The 14,361-nt window shown below is 40.9% G+C and overlaps 1 protein-coding gene across 3 annotated transcripts; it reads left to right on the plus strand.

Moving 5' to 3' along the window:
• Nucleotides 1–866: 866 nt before the first annotated feature.
• LOC133411266 (cullin-3-B-like) lies at nt 867–14,028 on the plus strand. Of its 3 annotated transcripts, XM_061693389.1 has the most exons (16): nt 3,969–4,272; nt 6,446–6,643; nt 6,711–6,824; nt 7,724–7,884; nt 8,280–8,394; nt 8,477–8,705; nt 8,778–8,923; nt 10,398–10,574; nt 10,654–10,824; nt 10,894–11,001; nt 11,285–11,409; nt 11,489–11,585; nt 11,673–11,807; nt 11,909–12,095; nt 13,328–13,473; nt 13,547–14,028. In XM_061693389.1, exons 1-16 carry the CDS (start codon nt 4,114–4,116, stop codon nt 13,676–13,678), a joined length of 2,400 nt encoding a protein of 799 aa, XP_061549373.1. In that variant the 5' UTR covers nt 3,969–4,113; the 3' UTR covers nt 13,679–14,028. The 3 variants fall into 3 exon arrangements, with proteins under 3 accessions (XP_061549374.1, XP_061549373.1, XP_061549372.1); XM_061693390.1 differs by lacking the exon at nt 3,969–4,272 and adding an exon at nt 867–949 and having other exon boundaries at nt 8,477–8,923; XM_061693388.1 differs by having other exon boundaries at nt 8,477–8,923.
• Nucleotides 14,029–14,361: the final 333 nt, after the last annotated feature.

The raw sequence follows: 14,361 nt of genomic DNA on the forward strand, positions 1-14,361 counted from the left end.
GAGTAATACATAATTGGCCCCACAGAAATGTGACAACGAACTCAAGTCAAAAAATTCCCAGCTTGTTGTAATGGAATTATAGGTTAGGTGTTTAAGAAGTTGATCGAGGGAGGGAAGAAGCTGTTGGAATGTCTACTAGTTCTAGTTTGCGTTGATCGGTAGCGCCTACCTGAGGGAAGGAGCTGGAAGAGCTGGTGACCGGGGTGCAGACGGTCCGAGAGGATTTTGCACGCCCTTGTCTTAGTTCTGGCAGCGTGCATGCCCTCAATGGTGGTTAGGGGGGTACCGACAATCCTTTCAGCAGTTTTGATTGTCCGTTGCAGTCGGAGTTTGTCCTTTTTTGTAGCAGCACCAAACCAGACTGTGATGGAAGAACACAGGACTGATTCGATGACCGCTGTGTAGAACTGTCTCAGCAGCTCCAGTGGCAGGCCGTGCTTTCTCAGAAGCCGCAGGAAGTACATCCTCTGCTGGGCCTTTTTGAGGACGGAGTTGATGTTGTTCGCCCACTTCAGGTCCTGAGAGATTGTTATTCCCAGGAACTTGAAGGTCTCGACGGTTGACACAAGGCAGCTGGACAACGTGAGGGGCAGCTGTGGCGAAGGATGCCTCCTGAAGTCCACGATCATCTCTACCGTCTTGAGCGTGTTCAGCTCCAGATTGTGTCGGCCGCACCACAGCTCCAGCCGCTCCGCTTCCTGTCGATATGCAGACTCGTCACCGTCCTTGATGAGGCCGATGACAGTGGTGTCATCTGCAAACGTCAGGAGCTTGACAGTCGGGTTCGCTGAGGTGCAGTCGTTCGTGTAGAGAGAGAAGAGCAGCGGAGAGAGGACACAACCTTGGGGCGCCCCAGTGCTGATGCTGCGTGTGGATGAGGTGGCCTCCCCCAGCCTGACCTGCTGTGTCCTGCCCGTCAGAAAGCTGTAAATCCACTGGCAGATGGCAGGTGAGACGCTGAGCTGGAGAAGCTTGGTTGAAAGGAGTTCAGGGATGATGGTGTTGAACGCTGAGCTGAAGTCCACGAACAGGATCCTCGCGTAGGTCCCTGCACTGTCGAGGTGTTCTAGGATGAAGTGCAGTGCCATGTTGACTGCATCATCCGCAGACCTGTTCGCTTGGTAGGCAAACTGCAGGGGGTCCAGCAGGGGACCTAATATATACAATATATAAATATAAATACATATATATATATATATATATATATATATATATATACATCATGATAGGGAAGTTTGTTTCAATGTAATGTTGTGAGAAGGGACAGTTTAAGCATACAGTATTAGCCATCCCCTCAAAGTTATATTTAATAATCCTCATGAGATCATTAGAATGAGGTCCACATCTTTCTGTAACATTTGAGAAAACAGAAATCTAAGTAAATTACTAGTAACATCATATCTCTTGCACATACTAGGGAGAAAAGGTATTCCTTTAGATGCTTGGAGATTATGTGTGACAATCCTCCTCCCCATTGGGATTCCACTAGCCTACATTCCCCGTTTCAAGGTCGACAGCAGAAGTAAATTAAATTACTTGTCCTGTTTTGTGCCGCTGGCGCCAGGTCAACAGCAACTTGGCTAAAATGATGAGTGCGAGACTCTGAGGGGAGCGGCATTTTGTCCTGTCGCCTGTAGTGTCATATTTGCAGCGCAACGATGAAATTTAAAACGATGTAACCACTTGCAAATGAAAGGGGAAAAAAATAAATCATTGACCTTTGGTGATGCTAACTTGCTACTGCAGCATGTGATCTGGCAACTACGGTGTTCCCCTATGATTTTGCAGTTTATCGTTCACACCCCACTATATCACGGACTACTGGGAAACATTCATTTTACAAACATTTTGAAAATACAAACACTTAGATGTTACTTAAAATAATTTTTTTAATACTTCTCGAAGTCGGAATTATAGTTGTGCAGCTTCACTGTAGTACCACGACTGAAGAGATGCAGCGTAATTCAAGTCAAGAAGATGACATCCCTTTTGACAGGGTTCCTACACATTTGAGATATCAAAATTCCATACTTTTTCCAGACCCTAATTTCCAGAATTCTTGGTAAAAAAAAAAATTCTAAAAAAAATTTGTAACATTTGAGTAAATAGATGATCATATACATTATATCCTTAGCCTAATACCATAACTGCCTTAATAATATTTTGATTAATGAAAAACAATGTTTAGCAAGCACACTTGTATTTCTTATTAACATTGTAAGTTTTTTAATGAGAATTATGCTATTAGACTAACGATATTAAATTCATCACCTATGTGATGGTTCATGCAAGCTCTCAGACTGGCAACGCTGTACTCTGTCAGTCTTCATTGACTTGACAGTGGCATCAAATTGTCGCAGGGTGTCATTCAAAATATCCTCGGTGAAGTGTTCAGTTTGTATGTGTCAGTTTTAGTGCCACAACGTGTCTCGGCATTTTAATCGTCTATTTTGTTGTTTTCTTCCCTTTGATTTCCTCCTCCTTGTCTGAGAGTTGATTTAAACCTTACCGAGTTAACTCTTTGCGGTGCTTCTGCAGGGTTCTTGTTGTCCATTCGCCACCGCGCCAATGGCTTGAAACAGGATGTGGCAAAGCATTTTCCACGCCGTCGAAACAAAATGGCCTGCATCAAAACTCAAAAGCCCATCCTGATTAAAGTTCAAGTGAGCGCACTCATTCTGCTGTGTATGAACGCTGTTAATGGTTTAGTCGTTTTCCCCTGCTTCGTAAAATGCTTCAATCCGCCGAACAGCCGCTGCTGGTTCTAAACAGTCAGGCTCACGGGCTCTCTGCAGGGAGAGGCGAATCGGGGAAGACAAAAGCCACTTGGTACCGAATTGAAGCATGCATATTTATTACGACATAGGCTACGTTTGAAGTGTCGATGGTCAATGTCCCGCAATTCGCATTAGTTCTCGCAATTATCAATGTAAGAGTTGCTAATCCCACTTTGGTTGTCATGCTGAGCCGTGGCGGCAGCACTGACTTGATGCAGGGTGTAGCTAGCTAGTCATTTGGGGATCAAAGGCTAACATAGTCACGGCTTCCCCCGACCCCTTTCAGTAAATTAGACCACTTTGTGCCGCTTTTGAAATCTGTTGCAATTATCTGACAGCTAAAGTTAGCCTACTAATATTTACCACCAAAGATTTGGAATATTAATGTTTATCGTCAACTAAAAAGTTTGAATTTGATCAAATTCTTCATAAAGTCCTTAAGATCCTTCTTGATGATTATCAAATAAGTGAATCATCTCAACACCTTTACTTTAATTGATCAGAAAATTAATTAACATTTCATATAGTTTACCATTTGAACCGCTTTTATACACACATTTATCTTTGTGATGAAGTGTCACTCGTCTCACTCCATTTCATCTCTATACTCGGCTGACACGAACAGCAGTGCTACTGCTTCTGACAAGAGCATCATTATACAGTATTACATTTTTTAAAAGTCATGAAGTTAAATCAAAAAGTCAATGTTCTACTGTGATGGAAGGTTTTTCTTTTTATAACTCTATTATTATTGTTATGTATTTTGTGCACATATTATACCTACTTCAAGGCCACAAGTTGGTACTTAGTGCACACCTTATACCTTACACGTGGCCTCAATTTAGCACTTTGTGCACATGTTATTGAGGGCACAATTTTCTCCTGTCATGTCAGAAAGTCTTTAGTTTTAACAATGTGCAGTAGTTGACAACAACAACATACTTACCGGATTTCCGTTGAAGATTTTTTGTTCTTTTCACTTCATTTTAGCCTCATGTGACACCACTTCGGTTTGGCTTTCCTGGCACCTGCCACTGTTGACACGCAGAATCTCGCGAGACCTTCATTTCTACACGTAATTGGTCTGTTATGTTTCTCATTTATTTAGATTTTTTTCCCTGTCGCTCTTGTTGATCTTATACGACGGGTTAAGGTTTCTTTTCTTTTCTTTCCTTTTCTTTTTAAACCATATATCGCAGAATGCATTATTGGTGGAAGCGACAGGTATCATTCGTTATTGTTCCACCTCCTTCCAAAAAAAGGAGCAGCATCTACGTAGTCATTTTTCTACAAGTCTAGCTTATGACGCCATAATGTCGTTTGTTACAAAGGCAAAATGTCCGCCCAGCGCGCGTCCTTATACAAAGCTAGCACCCAAACGCATCGAATGCTGTCTCTTATTATTTGGGAGCGTCATCAGATGTCCATGAGAATCATGTCTAATCTTAAAGGCGAAACCAAGAAGGAAGCAAAAATGAGGATACGCGCTTTCCCTGTAAGTATGTGACAGCTCCCAGACAGTTACAAAAAAAAAAAAAAAAAAAAAGTGCAAGCAGATTCCCCAACTGGCATGTAAAAAGAAAAATAATACAATACTGACCAAGTGACAAGTGAAAGCTACCACAAACAGGACGAACGCCATGTCGGCCATATTAGTGAGTTGTCACCTGGTTAGAAAATGATTTGACAAGCTGTGGTACACAATGAATTTGGCTTGTGCATGATGAGTACAAGGAAAATAAGAATAATAAAACACTAAAATGCAGTAAACGTCCTGTGCAATCAAGGTATAAGGATACAAAACAGTGCAATGAATGAAAGTTTTGATTTTTTATTTACCATTAATAATGTATTGTTATTCATACATACATATATATATATATATATATATATATATATATATATATATATATAAGCGACATAGTGACAACAATTAAATGCTCCTCTGCTAGATGGCAGAATGTATATAATTAACCTGTGTATAAACCTTTTGTGATATTTTTGTGCCATGAGGTTTCAACCACATACTATGTTAGTGTTTCCCAACCTTTATCCAAGGCACATCTTTTACATTCAAAACATCTTATGGCATACCACCAGACAGAATTGTCACAAAAAGTATGTATTATATATAGAAATAACGAGGATCTCCTCTCCATTTACACAGTGAAATCTGGGCCTGTATAGTTGAACATAAAGTTGTTGTGTTTGAATGGCAACAGGTTGAATCACAGATTGATGGTACTTTCTGCCATCTAGTGGAAGAGCATTTAGTTGTGCTTGACACATCAGTTCAACCCATCTACTGCAACATCCTTTCATTCATTGTACTTAGTCATATGCTTTAAAACAGGTTTTTCTTTATGAATACGTACAGTGTTCAAATCTGGGACATAGTGGACAAGTGGTTAGTTAGCAAGTCCACCTCACAGTTCTGAGGGTCGGGGTTAAAATCTCACTTCGGCCTTTCTGTGTGACGTTTGCATGTTTTCCCTGTGCTTGAGTGGGTTTTCTTCGGCTTCCTCCCACATTCCAAAAAGAAGCGCGTGATAATTGGGTGAGTGAATGGTTTTATGTGCCCTGCGATTTACTGGCAACCAGTCTAGAATTTACCCCGCCTGTCGCTAAAGTCAGGTGGGGTTGGCTCGAGAACTAACCCGCAACCTTAATGAGGACAACCCGTATAGATGTTCTCATCTGTACCATTAAAAAAAAAAAGGGGGGGGGGGTCTGGCCAAGGTGGCACGGTGGACGACTGGTTAGAGCGTCTACCTCACAGTTATGAGGACCAGGGTTCAATCCCCGGTCCCACCTGTGTGGAGTTTGCATGTTCTCGTCGCGGGCGTGCTGGAGCCTATCTCAGCTATCTTCGGGTGAGAGGCAGGGTACACCCTGAACTGGTCGCCAGCCAATCACAGGGCACATATAAACAAACAACCATTCACACTCACATTCACACCTACAGGTCTTCAATCAACCTACCAGACATGTTTTGGGGATGTGGGAAGAAACTTGATTACCCAGAGAAAAGCCATGCAGGCACAGGGAGAACATGCAAACTCCAAACAAAAATTTGAACCCCGGTCCTCAGAACTGTGAGGCAGATGTGCTCACCAGTCGGTCACCGTGCCACCCAATAAAACTATAAAATTAATAAAACACTGAAAACCTTGGTAACAAATAAAAAAATAAAAAAAACATAAAGCTCGCAACTCTTGATGCATGGTCAGGAAATGCTAAGGAAAAGATGTGGATTTTTAAGAAATAATTTAAAACCTGTCATAGTGGAGGCAAATCTATCGTAAAGGCAGTCTCCTGTGTTTCAAATAGTGGCCAGATCTTGTTCTAGCCACACCTCTACAAGATGAATTTGTGGGTGTGTACAAGGCAGTTAACTAGCAGAAAGTGTGGAACAGTGAGTGAGAACATTGGCAGCAAGGGCATCTCATATATACAAAACAAACAATTGTCCAGTTTGTCTTGAAATTAGGTGACGTTTCTTTAGCAGATTCCAAAAATGTTTTATCTCAAGCTGCTGTGCCTGCTCATCAAGTCCTGTTGCCCCCTCTAAGGGGTGGCAAACCACACACAGATACACTGAAAACAGCTCGTTTAACACAGCATGTCCTATGTGTGTAATATCAGTGGGTTTCACCTTACCATTATAGATGACAATGGATGAGAAGTATGTGGAAAATATCTGGGCCCTGCTAAAGAATGCCATCCACGAGATCCAGAGGAAGAACAACAGTGGGCTGAGCTTCGAAGAGCTGTACAGGAATGCCTACACCATGGTGCTCCACAAGCATGGGGAGAAGCTCTATACAGGCCTAAGGGAGGTTGTCACAGAGCATCTCATCAACAAAGTAAAGAAATATACCCTTGTGACTTTGCATATAACCTCACCGTTGATTAATATAATCCCTTTTACAGGTACGACAAGATGTCCTCAAATGTCTAAATAACAAATGTCTGCAAATACTAAATCAAGAATGGAATGACCATCAAACTGCCACCATCATGATTAGAGACATCCTCATGTACATGGTATGGAGGCAGGATTATGCAATGTTTATGAATGTCCTTTTATGTAGTCACTCATCACTCATAAGCATCCGTAACCCAAAGCAGTGTGGTTGGCGTTTATATTGTTTTTTTATGTTTAGTATGTTTTCATTCTTCTAATACATTGGCAAATAGATTTTTCCTTTGTATATAAAGCTTGACCAACCTGGAAGTATGACGTGTTTTGTTTGGGGTCGAACAAGAGTCCCTGTATGCTGTGCTGAATAACCGTAATTGATTTGTACCTGCCGTGTTTGCGTGATTGTTGATTGTTGGAGATTTTTATGTGAAAATTAACGATGCTTGCCAATTTAATTGAAGTCAAGATTGATAACACACACCTCTATATGGCAGTGAAGCCATGTAGTTTCTCGAGAATGTTGAATTCATATTAACTCATCCAGTTTTCTTGTACAGTCATTTGGAACGGAATGGGTTGTTTGTAGTCATGAAATGTCTTCCCGTTATTTTCCAAAATCAAATGTATGGGGTACTATCACTGAAAGTGGAAGTTTCTGACCACGTAATATTTCAAAGGAGTTCCGTAAGTGCTCTCCTCTCCTCAGCAAAACACCAAGCAGTGGTTGGAGTGGTGTAAACTAAGCTTGCCACAACTGGCCTGGAGCAGTGGAAATGTTTCCTTTAAATAGACCAATTACACCAATCTGGTAATATCTATGGATCAGTCTGGGTTTGGTGAACGTCAGTAGACGTGAACAACAAATACATGCCCATGGATCTGAAATAGGATGTTGTAGAAGCCCCTGTAGGTATAATATGTACAGTACAGTTGGTGGCCCAAGGTTATGTTTGTACTGTGTTCTGTGTTAGACCATACACATTTTATGAATGATCCTGTGTGCTGGACTGTGCAATTCCAGGACCGAGTTTATGTTCAGCAAAACAATGTGGAGAATGTGTACAACCTCAGCGTCATCGTATTCAGAGACCAGGTGGTTCACTACAGCTGCATTCGAGAACACCTATGGCAGACGCTACTGGACATGATTAAACGAGAGAGGAGGGGAGAAGTTGTGGACAGGTATGGAGAAGTATTAGAGGTCACCCATAGGTGGCCATCATGTATCCTTAAAGGACACTTACTGAACATTTTTTTTTTACACTTTAAAACAGTTCCCAAGTACCGGTATGTGGCGCTTATCAAAAAAGGCGCAGCGTTAAGGGGACACTGCCTCCCCCATGTAATAGGTAGAGGCGGATTGTGTAAATTCGCCCAACTGTTACGTAACAGTTAGTAGACATTTTCAGAAAAAGGCAGATAAGAGATTTACTTGGTTGTTTAATTTCACACTTGATGGTTGGACAGGGACTCATGAGAGCCAACTATTTGTATACAAACCTTTAAAAAAAAGTACATTTTCTATAGTATGTTTTTCCCAGAAGCATTATTATTGACTGTAAACATTTTAATTGCAGGGGATCCATCAGAAACACCTGCCAGATGCTGATGATTCTCGGCCTTGACAGCAGGATTGTGTATGAGGAAGACTTTGAGCGTCCATTCTTAGAAATGTCAGCCGAATTCTACCAGGTGAGTTGCTTCCGGGTGCCTGTGTCGTCTTGAGGGTACCCGGAGTCGACATTAAAGTAACAGCCCATATTGGCCCGATTAGATGGAAAGCCAAAGGTTTCTCACAGAAAACAGCACCAGCATCTACATCAAGAAGGTGGAGGCCAGAATCAACGAGGAGATCGAGCGGGTCAAACATTGCTTAGACAAGTCAACGGAGGAGTCAATTGTCAAGGTGGTTGAAAGGGAGCTGATAACTAAACATATGAAAACCATAGTGGAGATGGAGAACTCCGGCATGGTCCACATGCTCCACAATGGCATAACAGAAGGTAGAGTAACCTTGGAATTTGTCCTACGTAAACTATTTCACTTATTTGTGTTCTCCTTGCTTCTGCCCACAGACCTTTTGTGCATGTACAAGCTGTTCAGCCGTGTACCAAATGGCCTAAAAACAATGTGTGATTGTATGAGCTTGTACTTGAGAGAGCAGGGCAGGGCTCTAGTATCAGAGGAAGGAGAGGGCAAAAACCCAGTCGACTATATACAGGTATACTGACAGGGAAAGCAAACGCTACATTCAACTGGGAAATATTTAGCGATGCATCAATATCCTTTTTTTTTCCCCCAAATCAAGTACAAGTGCAGTGAAACTCCACTATTTGCTTTTCACAGGGGACCACGGCTGTCACTATTGAATATTTTTTTGACTCAATTGTATCGATTATTCCATCGAATAATCAAAAATCGGATAAAAAATTATTTTGCATTCAATTAGATTGCAAGATTTTCCAATTACTGTTTATTCACCAATTATTTTTGTATAATTCAAACAAAACCAAATAAACAATTAACAATATCACATGAGAGGGAGTGATGTACTCGCCAACCTTTTTGAAACTGAGAGCTACTTCTTGGGTACTGATTCATGCAAAATACTAGGGCTGCAAATAACTTTTTTTTTTTTTTTTTCGTAATAGATTGAACTAACTTTTATTTTTTCCATAAATTTATTATGATTTAATTATGGTTTGGTCCATAGCATGTCAGAAAATAGTGAAAATGTTGATAATTTTTTACAAAAGTAAAAGCAAACATTTGCAAGTTTCTTATTTTGCTTAAACATAAACGATAATCACTGAAGGACAAAAGAAATCAGAGAATATTTACTTTTGAGAGGCTGAAATCAGAGGATTTGGACAATTTTAAGTTAAACAGTGGCTCTATAAATGATTAATCAATTATCAAAATAGTTGGCGATTAATTTGCTGATCGATTAGTTGTTGATTAATCAATTAATTTGACACCTCTACAGGGGACTGCGAATTGTGGAACACGGCTTGCTGTCTGATAAACCCTTGTTACACAACTTATAAAATGCCTTGTATGAATGCACATCGATTATGGGAAATTAATGGCCATGTCACATGGGTTTTTTTTGTATGAAAACCAATTGGATCTGCAAAAAGTGGGGCAAAATTTAGATGAAAAAAAATCTTATCGAAAACTAGGGAATAATAAAACTGACGTTCCACTGTACTGTGATTACCATGTTCAATATCTAGTACCACCAATATAATTTAGCGTTTTTATTGTGCCGAGGGATGTCCCGTTACTGCATCGCGCTGAAATTAGTATGTCGGCGTCCTTGGTTTACATTGGAATTCTGTCCTCATGGCAGTGAATTTGCACATTAGATCACGTCATTGTCCAAAACTAACCTATACTAGCACCGTAGTGAATTTATGATTACAGTCAATATTTGTATGAAAAACACTTAGGCCATCAATCAAAACAGCAAACACAAAAAACTCTAATGAAAAACAGTATCGACGTAACTGAGCATGCCGCATCCTGTTCATAACCGTGAAATACCATATGTCAATTTGACCCTTGAGTTGTTTAATGCACTTTGCCTGATCAGAAATTTCAGACTTTCCAAAATCAAAACATGACTTTAATACTCTTGAAAAAAACAACAATGACGGAACTTATACGACTGACTGCTGTTGCCTCCTTAACAGGGCCTGCTAAACCTGAAGACGGTGTTTGACCATTTCCTGCACAAGTCTTTTAACAATGACAAACTATTCAAACAAACCATAGCAGGAGACTTTGAGTATTTCCTCAATCTCAACTCCCGCTCACCAGAGTACCTATCACTTTTCATCGACGATAAGCTCAAGAAAGGAGTACGAGGGGTATGCCGAACGAATTATCACATCCATCATCCTAAAAGCAACTTATTTTATTATTTTTCTCTTTGGTATTCTTATTAAGTTGACAGAACAGGAGGTGGAGTTGATTCTGGACAAGACCATGGTGTTGTTCAGGTTTCTGCAAGAGAAAGATGTTTTTGAAAGGTACTACAAGCAGCATCTGGGCCGCAGACTGCTGAGCAACAAGAGCGTCTCGGACGATTTAGAGAAGAGCATGATCTCCAAGCTCAAAGTAAGAGAAGGTCGGTTTTCTTAACATCACTAGTCCAGTTGTCCGGCTCATCGTCTTTGCTCTTCGCAGACAGAATGTGGCTGTCAGTTCACCTCAAAGCTAGAAGGGATGTTTCGAGATATGACCATCTCCAACACCACCATGGATGAGTTCAGACGACACGTACACGTCACGTCGGTAAGACTTTTACTCAAAATCTGTGCTAACCTCAACTCCAAAGCGATGCAATACCACCACTAACAGGGATCTGTTAGACATGAAAGTGGTTTACAAACCTTAATTCCATGCCTACCCACTGAAAAACATACTTGACTAAAACATACGTCGGTGGCAGTAAACATACTTGACGAATCTACGTCGATGGCAATAAATGTTTGGATTCCAGTTGAGAAATGTAAACGTCCACGGCATTGAGTGGAAAATTAATAAATAATAAATTCTTTGCCCCCATCTTTCTCAGGCCTCTCTATGTGGCGTGGACTTGACCGTCCGAGTCCTCACTACCGGTTACTGGCCCACGCAGTCAGCAACACCCAGATGCACCATCCCTCTTTCCCCTCAGCACGCTTTTGAGGTCTTCAAAAGGTAATACATGTTTAACTGACGTGTCACCAGATTTTAGTTGGTATTTGGTTCTTAGAGGCTCAAGTCTTCTCTTTGGCAGGTTTTACCTCGCCAAACACAGTGGTAGACAGCTCACGCTGCAACATCACATGGGTGGGGCAGATCTAATTGCGACTTTCTACGGCGCTTTGAAAAAAGTGAGCATCAAAATGTAATGTTTCACGTTGTTAGAGGATGTATTTTCTTGGGAGGTTGTATAAAACTTTCTCAACTCCTGTATCCAGGATGATGGTTGTGAAGCGAGCGTGGGAGGTGCCCAAATGAGCGGTTCAAACTCCCGTAAGACCATTCTGCAGGTGTCCACATTCCAGATGACCATCCTCATGCTCTTCAACCACAAAGAATGCTTCTCGTTTGAGGTTTGTTGCAACCAAAGCTTCATCCTTTACCTTAAATGATGACTTTCTGTGACATTGCTATGCATTCCCCCGACCTACTTTTTTTGTTTTTTTTTTAAAAGGAGATCCACAATGAGACAGATATTCCCAGATGGGAGTTAGTGCGAGCATTGCAGTCTCTAGCCTGCGGGAAGCCCACGCAGAGAGTTCTCACCAAAGAGCCAAAGTCCAAGGAGATTGAAAACGGACATGTGTTTACAGTCAATGACCAGTTTACTGCCAAAGTGCACAGAGTCAAAATACAGACAGGTGTGTGTGCATGACAAGACATAGTCGCAGCACCAACCCCTATTTAGAGCATAGCACCTGCACCACCTATATAATTATGGACACCTATTTTTTTTCAACTGTTGATTTTTCAAATTCATTCATGTACTTCAATATTATATTTACTTTATTTTTTTATTCAATTACATCCTCGGGTATAGTTTCATTACCAGCGACGTAACATGAATTTGTGAGTCAGAATGCATCATAGTTTAACACTAACACCTTAGCAAACTCAAAAGCTATAATTACAGTAACTACTTATAAGTAATGGGCCATAAATGTAAAGCAATTAAATAGAACTTCAGTAAGTATGGTGGAACTGAATGTGCTGGGTGACCACGTATTCTGACGCTACTGCGCAAACTAGTTGATTGCTCGCTGTTATCCATCCATCCATTTTCTGAGCCGCTTCTCCTCACTAGGGTCACGGGCGTGCTGGAGCCTATCCCAGCTATCATTGGGCAGGAGGCGGGGTACACCCTGAACTGGTTGCCAGCCAATCGCAGGGCACATACAAACAAACAACCATTCGCACTCACATTCACACCTATGAGCAATTTAGAGTCTACAATTCATGCATGTTTTTGGGATGTGGTAGGAAACCGGAGTGCCCGGAGAAAACCCACGCAGGCACGTGGAAAACATGCAAACTCCACACAGGCGGGGCCGGGGATTGAACCCCGGTCCTCAGAACTGTGAGGCTGACGCTATAACCAGTCGTTCACCATGCCGCCTGCTCACTGTTAGTTACCACAAAATGTAATGATTATAGTAAATATTTGTATGAAAAGCACTTATTGGCCATCAATGTAAAACAATGAAATGGATAAACTAATGATGGCTATAACTAAACGTGCGTGCAAACTAGTTCATTGCCCACTGTTCATAACCTTGAAATGTTATAACTAGTAAACATTTGTAAGAAAAACACTTCTAAGCTACGAATATAAAAACTCGGTGGAAAAACAGTAAGTACGGTGGTTATTGAGTGTGCGTTCTTGTGCCACGTGACATTCTAACGCTCTGTCCAGTTAGTAACCTCAAAATGTTGCATGTCGGGACTGTCGAAAAACTGAGGATGTTTATTTCTGTGTAGAGTTCAAGTTAAAATACAAATCTAGATTTAATCAAGTGTTTTCCATTTTCAAGAAATTGTGCCTCAAGAAAGAGAAATACCTTGAACATCAACTTGTACCCTGTATCCTTCCTAGTCGCTGCTAAACAAGGTGAATCTGACCCAGAGAGGAAAGAGACACAGCAGAAAGTTGATGACGACAGGAAGGTTATGATTGAGGCAGCCATAGTGCGCATTATGAAGTCCAGGAAGAAGATACAGCACAACGTCCTGGTGGCCGAGGTGAATATTCCTCTCCTGGTATTGACAGCTCAAATTGCCACTTTTTGACACGCTGTGACTTGGGTGTGCTCAGGTGACTCAGCAGCTGCAGGCACGCTTCCTCCCCAGCCCCGTGGTCATCAAAAAGCGCATAGAGGGACTTATAGAGAGGGAATACTTGGCAAGGACTCCAGAAGACCGTAATATGTACACCTACATCGCATAGATGGGGTTGTGTAGACGGAGGACGGACTGTGTTCTTTTCTCGGGCCTTACAACTACAATGTACTAAAATGGAAGAGATATATACAGAGAAAATCACATACTCAGAACCAGTATTACTCAAGGAAGCCACGTTCGTTCTTCTACCCCGAGAGATCAGACTGACCAATCCTTTGTGAAAAATGTGAATCTGCACCTTATTTTTTGTTGTTTGGATGCTGTAAAATAATTTATTTTAGAATGTAGAGTGTTATACAACAAAAATAAACCGAGGTAATGCTCAAATGTGTGTAATTTAAATATGCTGAAACCAATTTCATTTTATATAATTACATTTCTACATTTAATTTTATTTTGTCAGCTTAATGCACATAAGTGAAAGGTTTGGTAATTGTTCTGCAAGTGCATGTATCTGAAATGAATGGGTAGAATTAAAATGTAAAACTAAATAAGCACCCAGTATTTGATACCTGGAGCCAAATGAATACTTTGCATGAATAACTTTTTTTAATCTGCCCTATTAGCATTTTTGCTTTGTTATAGTTTTGTAATTATTTTAGATCTTTCTGTGTGGATTTTGTATGTGCTCTTTGTGTTTGAGTTTTCTCCAATTATATTGTTTTCTTGCATTACACAAGTGTGTGCTGTCAATTGAAGACTATAAATCGCCTATCTAGTGGAGCAGAT

Source organism: Phycodurus eques, chromosome 13 (assembly GCF_024500275.1).
Source record: "Phycodurus eques isolate BA_2022a chromosome 13, UOR_Pequ_1.1, whole genome shotgun sequence".
NCBI classification, from domain to species: Eukaryota; Metazoa; Chordata; class Actinopteri; order Syngnathiformes; family Syngnathidae; genus Phycodurus; species Phycodurus eques.

Bases quoted from the DNA above. Each gene is read 5' to 3' on its own strand.
- LOC133411266 (XM_061693388.1), top strand. From the start codon at position 4,114: ATGTCCGCCCAGCGCGCGTCCTTATACAAAGCTAGCACCCAAACGCAT. The intron at 7,885-8,279 runs GTATGGAGAAGT...TTTTAATTGCAG, and splicing joins AGGGGAGAAGTTGTGGACAG to GGGATCCATCAGAAACACCT. The intron at 13,474-13,546 runs GTGAATATTCCT...GGGTGTGCTCAG, and splicing joins ACAACGTCCTGGTGGCCGAG to GTGACTCAGCAGCTGCAGGC.